The sequence below is a fragment of the Bos mutus genome, chromosome 7 (genome assembly GCF_027580195.1).
Source record: "Bos mutus isolate GX-2022 chromosome 7, NWIPB_WYAK_1.1, whole genome shotgun sequence".
In the NCBI taxonomy this organism is placed as follows: Eukaryota; Metazoa; Chordata; class Mammalia; order Artiodactyla; family Bovidae; genus Bos; species Bos mutus.
The window spans coordinates 47,884,650-47,900,972 of NC_091623.1; the positions used below are offsets into that span (position 1 = coordinate 47,884,650).

General features: G+C 43.6%; 1 protein-coding gene across 3 annotated transcripts in view; it reads left to right on the forward strand.

The window, feature by feature from the left end:
• The window catches only part of SNAP47 (synaptosome associated protein 47), a 76,554-nt gene that overhangs the window by 5,559 nt on the left and 54,672 nt on the right, over positions 1 to 16,323 (forward strand). For all 3 annotated transcript variants that reach the window (XR_011464745.1, XM_070373438.1, XM_005893878.3), the window contains exon 2: positions 4,297 to 4,841. Coding sequence is in view for 2 of the 3 variants with exons in the window: in XM_070373438.1 (XP_070229539.1) it covers positions 4,297 to 4,841 (545 nt within the window). In the remaining variant the exon portion in view is untranslated. The remainder of the gene's footprint in view (positions 1 to 4,296; positions 4,842 to 16,323) is intronic.

The window sequence follows — 16,323 nt, forward strand, 5'->3', positions numbered from 1 at the left end:
CAGAGCGCTTGGGCGAGTGTTCTTTCTAGGGAGAAAGGTCTGATGAAGACCCTTTGGCTTTGCAGTTCCTTTGTCCAGTGGGCACTGCTGTTTAAGAGGAAAGGCCCCCTCCCAACTGCTCTGCCCCTTGCTTTCTGCTTCTTCACAATCCTAGCATGTGACGGGAGGACCTGGGAGGGAGCTCACAGATAAAGCCCGCAAAGAAGATGACACCAGTCTTTGGTACAGAAGGTCAGGAGTTTCAAACAGCTGAGGAGATCTTTGTTAGCTTTCCAGTGACATAAGAGCATGGATTTCCTGGATCGTTTACAGAGCCCTGCCGAGCTGGGAGTATGAGTTTGTTTGTTTGTTCAGTGTGTTTTTAGTGTTGGTCTGGCATTCATCATCATGTTGGCTGAGAAGATGGATTCTTGGGTTCATGTCTCCTTAAATATGTAGATCCTAAGGCTATTGCTTTCTCAGAATTGACACTCAGAGAAAACACTTGAAGATGCTAATACTCCTGAAAGTATTAGCCAAGCCATCAGTGGACTTTCAATTAAAAAAAAAATTATTTACTTATTTTTGGCTAAACTGAGTCTCCCTTGCCGTGTGTGGGCTTTCTCTAGTTGTGCTGGGGGGTGGGGCTGCCCTTCGTGGCAGCGCACAGGCTTCTCACCGCAGTGGCCTCTCCTGCCACAGAGCGCGGGCTCCAGGCACACAGGGGTTGTGGTGCCTGGGCTTAGTTGCTCGTGGCGTGTGGGGTCTTCCCAGACCAGGGATCGAACCTGTGTCCCCTGCATTGGCAGGCGGATTCTTGATTACTGGACCTCCAGGAAAGTCCTATCAGTGGACTTTGAGAGCTTTTGCCATGATAGGACTGTGCTCATTCATTTGTTGAATGAAGTGAATTGGAGATGATCTCTGTGGTCCCTCCAGCCCTGATACCTTTATATTTATTACTTCCAAGTGCCATGTCTTACTTTGTAGTGATGACAACATTCTCATCTTGGTGTGGCAGCTTTCTTCTAGGCTTGTCCTAATCGCAGGTATTAGTAATTAGCAGAGCTAGGAAACTGGACTGCTTTGTAGTTGTAACGGGGCTTGACTGGCACATACGCGTATCTGGGAAGTTTGGGCCAGCCCTTGCTGTTGTGATTGAGAGAAGTTCTAGAATATATTTGGAAAGTGCTTCAGTTTGATTAACATAGTTAAATTTATTCCTCTTGTAATGGAATCAGGTTGTTTTGACACCTTAATTTTGCATGTCTACACGCATCCTTCTTTCTTTTCTTCTCCTCTGTTTCACTGGCATGTTTCTTTTTCTCTTCAGGTGCTGTCTGTAGCCAACTCTGATCAGATGGTGAAAACTAATGAGACCAAATGACAGATTCTGAGTATAGTGATGCTTTAGCGGTTGCTAAAGAAGTGGGATCAAGAGAAAACTATAGACTCTTCACACCTAATAGATGAGCTGAGTTAGCTCTGTAGATACTTTGTAGTATTCATAATTACACTTACAGCATATATTAGGTGCCAAGTACTCGTCTAAGCACCTTTCACAGATCGGTTCAGTTAAGCCTCACCACTGCAGTATGAGATACGTACAGTGACCTCCATCTACAGATCAGGAAGTGGATGCAGGAGGGCCGAGTCACACACAGAAGGGGTCATTCACAGATGAGTGGGAACACCGGCCATTATCTGTATGAGAGCTTTGTGTTGTAGTCTTCTAGATGCACTGCTACCCAAGGCAGTGATTTTAGGTGTTTTCGAAATTGTGATACCCAGCTGAAATTTAGTTTTGGTACATCTCTCATGTGTACGTACATTTATTATTAATTTTTAATATAATTTTATTTTATTAGTAAATATTTAGTAAATCCTCTATTGAAGTGTTAATGCAGAAAAATTAGCCAATCATAAGAACAGAAAAAGCACAAATCTTGAATTCTCACAAAATGAATACACCCAGGGCAAGAAGCAGAACATTACCAGTACCACAGGGTCCTCCTCAAGGCCCCCTTCTCCCTGGCTATAACTACCCTTCTGACTCCTGTTTTTGAGCTTTTCATGTACTTATTTTTAAAATGAATTAAGTTTGGGGAAAGTCTTGATTCCCTTAAGTCAAATAGAAACATCTTAGGGGTGTTATGAGTTGATAGAGTTGATTTGTGGAGTTTACTTCCTAAATACTTAGTTTTAATAGAGATTCTGGTATGAAGAACCCATACCCCAAAATAGAATGATCTTGGGGTGCGCATCATTGCCGGGAATCATGCAGAGTCTGAGACTTTATTATATGTTTGAGAGTGAGCCTGCCTTAGTTTTGCAGATGTGGAAGAAGACAGGAGGCCCTTGGTCAGAGAGAAAGGGCCTGCTGTGTAGCAGGATTCTTGTACATCTGCCCACTTTGCCCCTAACTTCTAAGGCCCTCGTGGATGCTGCACATTCCATGGGTTTGTGGCATAACTTACGGGGGGACTGCTAGCAAACCTGTCTAACCCTTGCCTCAGAGGGGACACTCACTTCTTATCCTGGTCAGGAAACAGATCTCTCAGCCAGGAGGAAGACACTATCCACAGTTACAAGGAAGATATTCTTGGACAGTTCTCATGACATAAAATTTCATATCAGTTTTTGATATAATATGTGGAGAAACACTGTGAAGAATTCCCTCTCTGTAATGTCCACACCTTGTATGGAGAACATTAAGCAGCAGGGTGAGGCCAGCCTGAGCACCGACCACAACTGTGCTGAGGGTCACAGCTGGACAGACACCATGAGCCATGAGTATCTGCTGCACTCGTTCAGTCTCAAAGTGTTTCCTGAGTCAGGGTTATGAATAAAATATGATCATTGCCCTTTGAGAGCCTGCAGTCAAATAACAAGTGGTCATCCTACCATTTAACATGTTCTGTAAGTGTGCATAAGTTCTGTACAGCCCCGCAAGGTAGAAAGAGGGGAGGAGGGGTCAGGGGCGGGTAAGGCCTCTCTCACTCTGGAAAGAAGGTTTCAGTAGCAGCAGGTAGTGTTTTGGAGTACCAAAGGCGGGAGACCAGTTAGATGCCACTGTAGTCCAGTTAAGACTTCTTTACATCTCTTTTTATGCCTGTAACCTATGAGCTTTGGGTTTTTTGTTTTCTCGCATTAACTCACTTCACAGTTGATGATGCTCTTCCAAATCTCAAGTGACTTTATTTCTTTATAACCGGGCCTCTCAATTCAGTGCAGCTCCTCAGGTGCAGCTACTCCCTTTTGTGGTGTCTAGCCTTGTGTTGTTTGATGCGGCATGTAGTACAGTAATTACTTTGAAGAGTTTTGAGTCTTTAGAGTATAACTCAGTGAGGAAGTTTATAGAATTCCAGTGGACTCTTAAGCTCTGTGAGCCAAGGATGTTGTTTCTTTTCTGCTTGCAGCCCAGCATAGTGTGTTGGGGGACTTAAAACTTGTGGTTTGACCCTGTACAAAGTCTTCATCCTTTCTTGGCCCTATATTCTTTATCTGTATGATGAGAGGGTCGGACCGAGTGTTCTACAAGGGCTGTTTCAGATCTGTCATTCATGACTTTTAAATGCTTTGATAAGGAATGCCCTGCTGGTCCAGTGGGTGGGACTCTGCACTCTCACTGCTGAGGGCTTGGGTTCAGTCATTGGTTGGAGAACTAAGATCCCACAAGCTGTGCAGCGTGTCCAAAAAAAGAAAAAAATGCATTGGTAAATGCAACCTGTAGATATGAATAGTATACCTTTGTTACCTGTAACTATATAAAACTATATATAAATATGTACATATAATGATATGGAACTCTATCAAGTTGGTTGGGATTACACAAATGAAAAAGTCTGTAGGATTATTTTCTATATGAAACTAAGTAAACTTATAAAATTGTCAAAAGAAGAGTGTTGGTTTAGAAACTTGTAGTACGTACAGTGGTGGGAGCCATCGCAGCTAGAGTGGTGCTCCTGTGAAGAATCCATGGGCAGTCGTTCCCAGTGGTTTTCTCCCTCGGTCGCATCTGGCCACAGATGAGCATCGAGGGTGCTGTGGTGCAGGGCTCCTGGGGACCGTGGTGCTCTGGGACCAGTACAGGCCTGGCTGCCGCCCTCGCTTCTCTTCCGCGTTGGGTGCAGTCTTCATCCTGCCTGTGACAGGTGGTGTGAGAGCCCGTGCAGGTGCGGGCCTGGCCTGTGCTGGAGTCTCCCGTGGGCTCGGAACCCGGATCACCCCTCAGCGTCCGTGTCCTGCTGTCCCTGGTCCAGGTGTCCAGGTCTGTTTCGGGCTCGTCTGCCCACTAATGTGTGCCCTTTCCTTCAGAGGCAGAGCGACGTTGGCCGTGGTGCAAACCGACGCAGGAACCAGATGAGCGGAGACACCTGTGTCCAAACCTGGCCGTGCTCCTATTATTTAGAGCTTGAAAAGCGATGGGTCCCTGGAAGACTGTCGTTAACTTCTCTCTCGCTGAAGTTTATGACTGATAAAACTAGAGAGACTCTTGTCAGCTTTCCCCTCTCTAGTATAATTGAGATCAAGAAAGAAGCTTCTCATTTTATCTTCAGTTCCATTACCATCCTGGAGAGGGACCACAGCAAGCACTGGTTCAGTTCCTTGCAGCCTAGCCGAAATGCTGTTTTCAGCGTCATCGAGCATTTCTGGAGAGAGCTGCTGTTGTCCGAGTCAGGAGCTGCCGCTGAGGCGGCCTCCTCCTCCATGACCAAGGGGAAGGAGCTGACTTGTCTGATGGCCTGTACCCAGAAGCGTCTGGAAGACACAGCCAGAGTCCTCCACCATCAGGGCGAGCAACTCGACGGTATCTCCAGAGGCCTGGACAAGATGGAATCTGACCTGGATGTGGCTGACAGGTAAGCAAACTCTGGAATCCTAGCCTGGCCTTGGAATGGCTGTGGTATGGTATCTTTTCCATCATCTTCCATTTATTTCACATTCAGCATCTGAAAACACAAGCTGTACTCCTGGGCAGTTGCGCTGAGCTGACTGCTGTGGGCATACAAATAAATGAGGGCCAGCATTCACTGAGCGTGCAGTATGTGCCAAGTACAGTTTTAAGTGTATATGGGGATTACCTCATTCAGTCACCAGACAAGCCAGGAAGAGCATGTTGGTCCACATTTTGTCCATGGGGAAACTGAGGCTGAGAGGCCAAATAATTTGTTCAAGGTCACACACACTAAGTTTGTTAGCATAGTTCATCTTTATTTCTTTTTCATACCTGTATAGCAGCAGGGTTTGAGCTAAAGCATTTTGGCTTCAGAAACTGCCATCTTAGCCACTGCCCCAAACCACTCGCAAACCTTCAGTCTTGGGGACCATCTCATCCTCCTTAAAAATTGAGTATCCAAAGAGCTTTTGTTTATGTGGGTTGTATATACCAATATGTACCATATTTTTTAAAAAAACTAAGGCATTAAATAATTATTCACTTAAAAAGTACAATGATAAATCCAAGTCCTCAGTTCAGTTCAGTTGCTCAGTCACGTCCGACTCTTTGCGACCCCATGGACTGCAGCATGCCAGGCTTCTAGTAAAATAAATGACAATTTTTTTTTTAATGAAAAATAACTTTTATAAAGCAAAATGTGTAGTGAGAGGAGTGTCACTGTTTAAGATTTTCTGCACCTCTCTTTAAGGTAAAGCTTAGTATAAAACAGCTGAATTCTCATGCTTGCTTCTGCAATCAGTCTGCTGTGGTATCACAAGTCACATGTGATATCACAAGTCTCTGGAAACGCCACTCTACACTTGTGAGAGAATGAGAGTAAAAAGCTACAGAGCGTTGTGGTATTGTATGAAGTAATTTTGACCTCCCAGACTCCTTTGGAGGGTCTCAAAGACCACACTTTGAGAAGTGCTGTGCTAACTATACGACCTATAAAATATGTCAGGGATTTTTGAGTCTAGGAGGAGTAACCTCTCCCTCCCTGATGTCTGGAATGGTTGCTTGAGAGCTCAGGATGAGGTGACAGTCTTATGATGGACCCTGAGACCAGGGGTGCATGACTGCTGTTGGTGAGACCCTTGCTTCTGGAGTCACCACCTGTTGCTATTTCTAAGCCCTGTGTGGTAAAGGGCTTTGTGCTAGAGCTACAGGGAACTGGGCCCTGCTTCTTATTCTTAAGAGGAGGTGCTTATGGTAAATGAGATGTAACATCATCAGACCTCTGTGAGCTTTCCTCATGGGAACAAGGCTAGACATTTTCCCACTCTTCTTGCAGTTCAGGAGTTATACGACTGAGTTGTTACAGAAGTGGTGTTGGTCACTTGCAGGCCTAGACTCTAAAAGCTCTCCTACCCAATCTCTAAGACTGTCTTCCCCTTTATCTGCTGGAATCCTCCAGGACTGGAAGGCGCTAGGACAGGAACATTAGTTAGATAGAGTTTAGGGCCCCAAGTGGCCTCCCAGAGCAGAACCCTGATCTGAGCCCTCAATTGGACTGCAGTGTGAACAAGCGATAGTCCTTTACTGGGCTAGGCCCTAAAGATTCTGGGAGTTGTTTGTTAGAGCAGGCAACCCTCGTAGACTAGCACAACAGTCCTGTAGGAAAGAGAGACACCTATTAAATAGCTTCAACATACAACAGAACATTGAGATCCGAGATTTAGAAGAATGTTCATCCACACTGGAAATCAAAGAAATGTACACTAAAATAATGGAAATCTAGGTTTTAATGATCAGATTAGTAACAACTAAAAGTAAGAATTTTGTTGTTCTTCTGTTGCTAAGTAGTGTCTGACTCTTTGCGACCCCATGGACTGTGTAGCAGGCCAGGCTCCTCTGTCCTCCACTCTCTCCCAGAGATTGCTTAGATTCGTGTCCATTGAGTTGGTGATGCTATCTATCTATCCTATCCTCTGCTGCCCCATTCTCCTATTGCCTTCAATCTTTCCCAACATCAGAGTCTTTTCCAATGACTCGGCTCTTTGCATCAGGTGGCCAAAATGTTGGAGCTTCAACTTCAGCAGCAGTCCTTCCAATGAATATTTAGGGTTGATTTCCTTTAGGATGGACTGGTTTGATTTGCTTGCAGTCCAAGGGACTCACAAGAGTCTTCTCCAACACCACAGCTCAAAAGCATCAATTCTTCAGCACTTCCCTGGTGGCTCAGAAGGTAAAGAATATGCCTGCAATGTTGGAAACCCAGGTTTGATCCCTGGGTTGGGAAGCTCCCCTAGAGAAGGGAATGGCTACCCACTCCAGTATTCATGCCTGGAGAATTCCATGGACAGAGGATCCTGGCAGGCTACAGTCCATGGGATTGCAAAGAATCAGACACGACTGAGTGACTTAACTCTTTCTCACTTAGCCTTCTTTGGGCTTCCCAGGTGGCACTGGGGGTAAAGAACCAACCTGCCAATGTAGGAGACATAAGAAACATGTGTTCAGTCCCTGAGTTGGGAAGATTCACTGGAGGAGGGCATGGCAACCCACTCCAATATTTCTGCCTGGAGAAGCCCGTGGACAGAGGAGCCTGACAGGCTATAGTCCATAGGGTCGCAAACAGTCGGGCACAACTGAAGCGACTTAGCACACACACGGGCAGCCTTCTTTATGGTCCAGTTCTCACATCTGAATGTGACTGTGGGAACAATCATAGCTTGACTGTGTGGACCTTTGTTGGCAAAGTGATGTCTCTGCTTTTTAATATGCTGTCTAGGTTTGTCATAGCTTTCCTTCTAAGGGGCAAGCACCTTTTAACTTCACTGCTGCAGTCACCGTCCACAGTGATTCTGGAGCCCAAGAAAGTAAAATCTGACACTGCTTCCACTTTTTCCTCTTCTGTTTGCCATGAAGTAATGGGACAGGATGTGATAATCTTAGTTTTTTGAATGTTGAATTTCAAGCCAGCTTTTCTCTCTCCTCTTTCACCGTCCTCAAGAGGCTCTTTAGATCCTCTTTGCTTTCTGCCATTAGAGTGGTATCATCTCTGCATCTGAGGTTGTTGATATTTCTCCCAGCAATCTTGATTGCAGCTTGTGATTTATGCAGCCTGGCATTTCCCATGATGTACTCTGCATAGAAGTTGAATAAACAGAGTGACACAGTACAGCCTTGCCCTACTCCTCTTCCAGTTTTGAACCAGTCCATTGCCTGTGTCTGTGTTGCCTCTTGACCTGCATAAAGGTTTCTCAGGAGACAGGTAAAGTGGTCTGGTATTCCCATCTCTTTGAAAATTTTCCGCAGTTTGTTGTGATCCACACAGTCAGAGGATTTAGTGTAGTCAATGAAGCAGAAGTAGATGCTCTTCTGGAACTCCCTTGCTTTCTCCATGATCCAGCAAATGCTGGCAATTTGATCTTTGGTTCCTCTGCCTCTTCAAAACCCAGCTTGTACATCTAGAAGTTCTCAGTTCATGTACTGCTGAAGCCTGACTTGAAGGATATTGAGCATAACCTTGCTAGCATGTGAAATGAGTGCAGTTGTAGAGTAGTTTGAAGATTCTTTGGCATTGCCCTTCTTTGGGATTGGAAAGAAAACTGACCTTTTCCAGTCCTGTGGCCACTGCTGAGTTTTCTAAATTTGCTGACATACTGGATGCAGCACTTTAACAGCATCATCTTTTAGGATTTTAAATAACTCAGCTGAAATTCCATCAGCTCTACTAGTTTTGTTCATAGTAATGCTTCCTCAGACCCACTTGACTTCACACTCCAGGGTGTCCAGCTCTCGGTGAGTGACCACACCATCGTGATTATCTGGGTCATTAAGAACTTCCTTGTGTAGTTCTTCTGTGTATTGTTGCCACTTCTTCTCACTCTGCTGTTTCTGTTGGGTCCTTGCTGTTTCTGTCCTTTATCGTGCCCATTCTTGCATGAAATGTTCCCTTGATATCGCCCCTTTTCTTGAAGCGATCTCTTGTCTTTCCAGTTGTATTGTTTTCCTCTATTTCCTTGCATTTCTCATTTAAGAAGGGCTTCTTGGCTCTCCTTGCTGTTTTCTGGAACTCTGCATTCATTGGGAATGTCTTTCCCTTTCTTGTTTCTCTTCTTTCCTCGGCTATTTATAAAGCCTCCTCAGACTACCACTTTGCCTTCTTACATTTGTTTTTCTTGGGGACGGTTTTGGTCACCGCCTCCTGTACAGTGTCCCAATCATAATTCTCAGGCACTCCTACAAGATCTGATCCCGTGAATCTATTTGTCACCTCAGCTGTGTAATCATGAAGGCTTTGATTTAGGTCATCCTGGAATGACCTAGCGGTATCCCCTACTTTCTTCATTTAAGCCTGAATTTTGCCATAAGGAGCGCATGATCTGAGCCACAGTCAGCTCCAGGTCTTGTTTTTATTGATTGTATGGAGCTTCTCCATCTTTGGCTGCAAAGAATATAATAAAAATAACAAATGGCATAATACTTTTGGAGAACAGTTGGGTGGTTTGTAAATCCTCTTTTGACAAAAGACAAAGGGAAAGGATGACCCTGAGACTGGAAGAGAGTACTTGTGATACCTGCCCATATCCCAACAAAAGATTAACATCCAGTTAGTTACAGGCCGAATGAGAAAAAGACCATTCAACAGGAACGTTAGGAAAGGTCGTTGATTGGGGTTTAGACTAACAAGCCACTGTAACAGAGATCCAAAAATATTGTGGTTGATAAAAGCTAGAAGTTTAATCTAATGGTCCAAAGGAAGGTAGGTATCCCAGGCAGATATAAAGCTCTGCTTTACGCCGTAACCTGGGGCTGCATGTTGACTGGAACGTCCTCCTGTCTTATCACATGGCACCATTACTACGTCAGAAGTTGGTGGCATCGATCATTCCCAGCCAGTGGGGAGGCGGAACAGAGAGGGAGCCCAGGGTGTACAGCCATGTCTTTAAGAAGATGACCCCAAAATCGCCCTTATCAGTTCTGCCCATATCCTACTGGCAGGGCTTAATCTCGTAGCTACACTTACGAACAAAGAAGCTGGGTGGTTGTGAGAGGTTACCTAGGTATTTCACCATCAAAGGAAAAAGAGGAGAATGGATAATAGGGATCATGAGTAGTCTCTGCCACAGTGTCTCGCAATGGAGAAATCCCAAAAGACCAGTAAAAAGGGAGTTCATCATCCCTAGTAATAAGGAAAGTTAAATTAAACCAACAAGTATATTAGTGGGTAACCCCAGCTGTTAGTTCAGATGTGGGATGATAATAACTCTGATGTTCCTGTCAAGAATGTGAATTGGCTCAGCCACTTAGGAGAGCAATTGTCAATACCTGGTGAAGCCAGAGGTGCACAGACCCCGTGCTGTGACCTTTCCCTTTCAGATGTGTAACCTGGGAAATGTTGGCTCTCGTGCACAGCGTGTGTGGACATGAACTTTCATAAAAGACTCTGGACAGTAGTGAGCAATTACAATCAGTTGTTTCTCAAGGGGATTGGGTATATAAGCTATGTTTTAGTCACAAAATAGACCAATTTTTCGTGTTAACTGTTATATATTAGATATCAACTTGAATAAATCTCAAAGCACTGTTTGAAAAACAAAGCAAGTTGCAAAGAGATGTGTACAGCAGGATACCATTATATGATTTTTAACATGCAAAATAATACTGTAGGAAAAATATAGAATTAAAATATAAATACCTGAACAGGAAGGGTACATGCAGACGCCATACTGTGTAGCTCTGTGGTGATTTACCCAGAGAGCAGCTGACTGGTGTTCCTAGATGGTGGTCTTGTGGTTCCTGATTCTTCTTGGCGTGGGTCCTTTCAAGCTGATTGTGATAGACACTCAGTAAGCCTATTATTTCCTGTATTATTTCTTTGAAATTTTTTCACCTCATTTTTTAAAATGTATTTCTTTTGGAACTCCCCCGTTTTGTTATCTGACTTCTTGAACTCTGAACTGATCTTCCAATATTGTTCTCATTTTTCTTTTTCCTCGTCCTTTTGTTCTGCTTTTTCTTCAGATTTTAAACTTTTTATTTTGTACTGGGGTATGTGTGTGCTAAGTTGCTCAGTCATGTCCAGCTCTTTGTGATGCCATTGACTAGCCTGCCAGGCTGCTCTGTCCATGGGATTCTCCAGGCATGGATACTAGAGTGGGTTGCCATTTTTTTCTCCAGGGGATCTTCCCAACCCGGGGATCGAACCAGTGTGTCTTACATCTCCTGCATGGGCAGGCAGGTTCTTCACCACTGGTGCCGCCTGGGAAGCCCTATCGGGGTATAGCCCATTTAACAACGTTGTGGTAGTTTCAAGTGGACAGCGGAGGGGCTCAGCCACACATACACATGTATCCATTGTCTCCTGAACTCCTCCCATCCAGGCTGATGTATAACACTGAGTAGAGTTCCATGTGTTACACAGTAGGTCTCTGTTGGTTATCCATTTTGAATATAGCAATGTGTACATGACCTTCCCAAACTCCCTAACTGTCCCTTCCCCCGGCAACCATAAGTTTGTTTTCTAAGTCAGTGAGTCTCTTTCTGTTTTGTACATAAGTTCATTTGTATCATTTCTTTTTTGTTGTTGTTTAGTCACTAAGTTGTATCCCGCTCTTTGCAGCCCTGTGACCTGCAGCACACCAGGCTTCCCTGTCCTTTACCATCTCACAGAGTTTGCTCAAAGCCACGTCCATTGAGACAATGATGCCATCCAACAAACTCATCCTCTGTCGTCCCCTTCTCCTCTTACCCTCAATCTTTCCCGGCATCAGAGTCTTTTCCAATGAGTCGGTTCTTTGAATCAAGTGACCAAAGTATTGGAGCTTCAGCTTCAGCATCAGTCCTTCCAATGAAGGACTTGTCTTTTTTGATTGCACATATAGGGGATGTTGGAGAAAGCAATGGCACCTCACTCCAGTACTCTTGTCTGGGAAATCCCATGGACAGAGGAGCCTGGTAGGCTACAGTCCATGGGGTTGCAAAGAGTCGAACACGACTGAGCGACTTTACTTTCACTTTTCACTTTCATGCACTGGAGAAGGAGATGGCAACCCACTTCATTGTTCTTGCCTGGAGAATCCCAGCGACAGGGGAGCCTGGTGGGCTGCCGTCTATGGGGTCGCACAGAGTCGGACATGACTGATGTGACTTAGCAGCAGCAGCATAAGGGATGTCATACAGTATTTCTCTTTCTCTGTCTGAGTTACTTCACTCAGTATGACACTCTCTAGGTCCATTCATGATACTGCTAATGGCATTATTTCATTCTTTTTAATGGCTGAGTAATATTCAGTTGTAGATATATACCACATCTTCTTTATCCATTCCTCTGGTGGTGGACATTTAGGTTGCTTCCAAGTCTTGGTTATTGTAAACAGTTCTGCAATGAACATTGGAGTGCATGTATCCTTTTGGGTCATGTTTTTCTCTGGATATATGCCCAGGAGTGAGATTGCAGGGTATATGGTAGCTCTAATTTTAGTTTTTTAAGAAAGCGTCATGCTGTTCTCCATGATGGCTATATCAGTTTATATTCCCACCAACAGTGTAGGTGTTTACATTCCCCCTTCACCCTCCAGCATTCACTGTTTGGATTTTTTGATGATAGCCATTCAGACTGGTGTGAGGAGATAGCTCACTGTAGTTTTGATTTGTGTTTCTCTAGTAACTGCTGCTGCTGCTGCTAAGTCGCTTCAGTCGTGTCCAACTCTGTGCGACCCCATGGACGGCAGCCCACCAGGCTCCCCCGTCCCTGGGATTCTCCAGGCAAGAACACTGGAGTGGGGTGCCATTTCCTTCTCTAGTAACTAGGGAGAAGGCAATGGCACCCCACTCCAGTACTCTTGCCTGGAAAATCCCATGGACGGAGGAGCCTGGTAGGCTGCAGTCCATGGGGTCGATAAGAGTCGGACACGACTGAGTAACTTCACTTTCACTTTTCACTTTCATGCATTGGAGAAGGAAATGGCAACCCACTCCAGTGTTCTTGCCTGGAGAATCCCAGGGACGGGGGACCCTAGTGGGCTTCCGTCTATGGGGTCGCACAGAGTCGGACATGACTGAAGCAAGTTAGCAGCAGCAGCAGTAACTAGTGATGTTGAGCATCTTTTCGTTGCCTTTGGCCATCTGTATGTCCTCTTTGGAGAGATGTCTGTTCAGGTCTTCTGCCCATTTTTTGAGTGGGGTGTTTGTTTTGATGCTTTTAAGCATCATAAGCTCTTTGTAAATTTTGGAGACTAATCGCCCATCAGTCACATCATTTGCAAATCTGTGGATTGTCTTTTCATTTTGTTTATTGTTTCCTTTGCCATGCAAAACTTTTGAGTTTTATTAGGTCCCATTTGTTTATTTTTGTTTTTATTTACATTATTTTGAGAGATAGATTGGAAAAGATGTTCCTGTGATTTATGTCAGAGAGTGTTCTGCCTGTTTTCCTCTAGGAGTTTTATAGTGTCTGGTCTCACATTTAGGCATTTAATCCATTTTGAGCTTATTTTTGTGTATGGAGTTAAAGAATGATCTAATTTCATTTTTTTTACTTGTGGCTGTGCAGTTTTCCCAGTACCGTTCGTTGAAGAGATTGTCTTTCCGGCATTGTGTAGTCTTGCTTCCTTTGTCATAGATTAATTGACTGTAGGTGTTTGGGTGTATTTGGGGGTGTTCTATCCTGTTCCATTGATAAATATTTCAATTTTTGGGCCAGTACCATATTGTTTTGATGACTGTAGCTTTGTAGTATAGTCTGAAGTCAGGGAGCCTGATTCCTCCAGCTCTGTTTCTCTTTCTCAGGATTGCTTTGGTTATTCGGGGTCTTTTATGTCTCCATTAAATTTTGAGATTTTTTGTTCTAGTTCTTTGAAAAATGCCATTGATAATTTGATAGGGATTGCATCGAATCTGTAGATTGCCTTGGGTAATATAGTCATTTTGACAGTGTTGATTTTTCCAATCCACGAACATGGTATTTCTTTCCATCTTTTTGTGTCCTCTTTGATATCTTTCATCAGCATCTTATAGTTTTTGGAGTATAGGTCTTTTGTCTCCTTAGGTGTTTTATTCATTTTGTTGTGATAGTAAATGGAATTGCTTCTTGAATTCCTCTCCTGGATCTTTCATTGTTAGTGTATAGAAATGCAACAGATTTTAGTGTATTGATTTTGTAATCTGCAGCTTTACCAAATTCATTGATGAGCTCTGGTAGTTTTCTGGTAGCATCTTTAGGATCTGCTATGTATAGTATCATGTCATCTGCAGTGGCAGTTTAACTTCTTCTTTTCCCATTTGGATTCCATTTACTTCTTTTACTTCTCTGATTGCTGGAGCTGCTGCTGCTGCTGCTAAGTCATTTCAGTCGTGTCCGACTCTGTGTGACCCCATAGACGGAAGCCCACCAGGCTCCCCCGTCCCTGGGATTCTCCAGGCAAGAACATTGGAGTGGGTTGCCATTTCCTTCTCCAATGCATGAAAGTGAAAAGTGAAAGTGAAGTCGCTCAGTCGTGTCTGACTCTTAGCGACCCCATGGACTACAGCCTACCAGGCTCCTCCATCCATGGGATTTTCCAGGCAAGAGTACTGGAGTGGGGTGCCATTGCCTTCTCTGTTGCTGGAGCTAGGACTTCCAAAACTATGTTGAATAAAAGTGGCCAGAACGGACATCCTTTCCTGATCTTAGAGGGGATGCTTTCAGCTTTTGACCATCGGGTGTGGTATTAGCTGTATGTTTGTCGTATATGGTCTTCATTATGTTGAGGTGTGTATCCTCTATTCCCACTCTTTGGAGAGTTTTTTTTTTTATCATAAATGGGTGCTGAATTTTATCAAAAGCTTTCTCCACATCTAATGAGATGATTATATCGTTCTTGTTCTTCAGTTTGTTGATTTGGTGTTTCACATTGATTGATTGGTGGATGAAAAATCCTTGTATCCCTGGAATGAATCCCTCTCGTTCATGGTCTGTTATCTTTTTAATGTATTGTTGGATACACATTGCTAGTATGTTGTTGAGAATTTTTGCGTCTATGTTCATCAGTGATATTGGCCTGTAGTTTTCTTTTTTTGTGTGGTATCTTTGCTTTTGGTTAGAGTGATAGTGGTCTCATAAAATGAGTTTGGAATTTTCCTTCTTCTATAACTTTTTTGAACCATTTCAGAATGATAGGTAACTCTTCTCTAAATGTTTGATAAAATTCACCAGTGAAGCCATCAGGTCCTGGACTTTTCTTTGGTGAAAGTGAAAGTTGTGTCCGACTGTTTGTGACCCAATGGATTATACAGTTCCTGGGATTCTCCAGACCAGAATACTGGAGTGGGTAGCCTTTCCCTTCTCCAGGGCATCTTCCCAGCCCAGGGATCGAACCCAGGTCTCCTGTATTACAGGTGGATTCTTTACCAGCTGAGCCACAAGGGAAGCCCAAGAGGTTTTTAATCACAGTTTTGATTTCAGTGCTTGTGATTGGTCTGTTTATTATATTTTCTATTTCTTCCTGGTGTAAGGAGACTGTACCTTTGTAAGCATTTGGTCATTTCTTCCAGGTCGTCCATTTTATTTGCAAACAATTGTTCATAGTATTCTCTTATGATCCTTGGTATTTCTGTGAAGTCAATTGTAACTTCTTTTTCATTTCTAATTTTATTGATTTGAATTTTCCTTTTTTTCTTGGTGAGTCTTGCTTAGGGTTTATCAATTTTGTTTATCCTTTTAAAGAACCAGCTTTTAGTTTCATTGATCTTTGCATGTTTTTTTGTCTCCATTTCATTTATTTCTGCTCTGATCTTTATGATTTCCTTCCTTCTACTAACTGTAGGTTTTGTTTGTTCTTTCTCTAGTTGCTTTAGGTGCGAGGTTATTTGAAATTTTTCTTATTTCTTGAGGTAGGATAGTATTGCTATAAACTTCCCTCCTAGAACTGCTTTTGTTTGATCCCATACATTTTGGACTGTTGTGCTTTTGTTTTCATGTGTCTCAGTGTGTGTGTGTGTGTGTGCACTCAATCACTCAGTCGTGTCTGACTCTTTGTGCCTCCATGGACTGTAGCCTGCCAGACTCCTTTGTGTAATTCTCTAGGCAAGAATACTGGAGTGGGTAGCCATTTTCTTCTCCAGGGGATCTTTCCAACTTAGGGATCGAACACTGGTCTGCATCACAGGCACACTCTTTGCCATCTGAGACACGAGGGCAGCCCTTCCCTTCCTCCAGGTGTTTTTCACTCCTCTTTGATTTCTTCAGTGGCCCAGTGGTAGTTGAGGAGCATATTGTTTAGCCACCACGTGTTTGTGGTTTTTAGAGGTTTGTTTTGTTCCTTATAATTTATTTCTAATCAGATATGTTGTGATCAGAAAGATGCTTGATATAATTTTGATTTTCTTAAATTTACCAAGGCTCACCTTGTGGCCCAGGGTGTTGTCGGTCCTGGAGAATATTCCATGTGCACTGAAGAAGAATGCGTAGTCTGCTG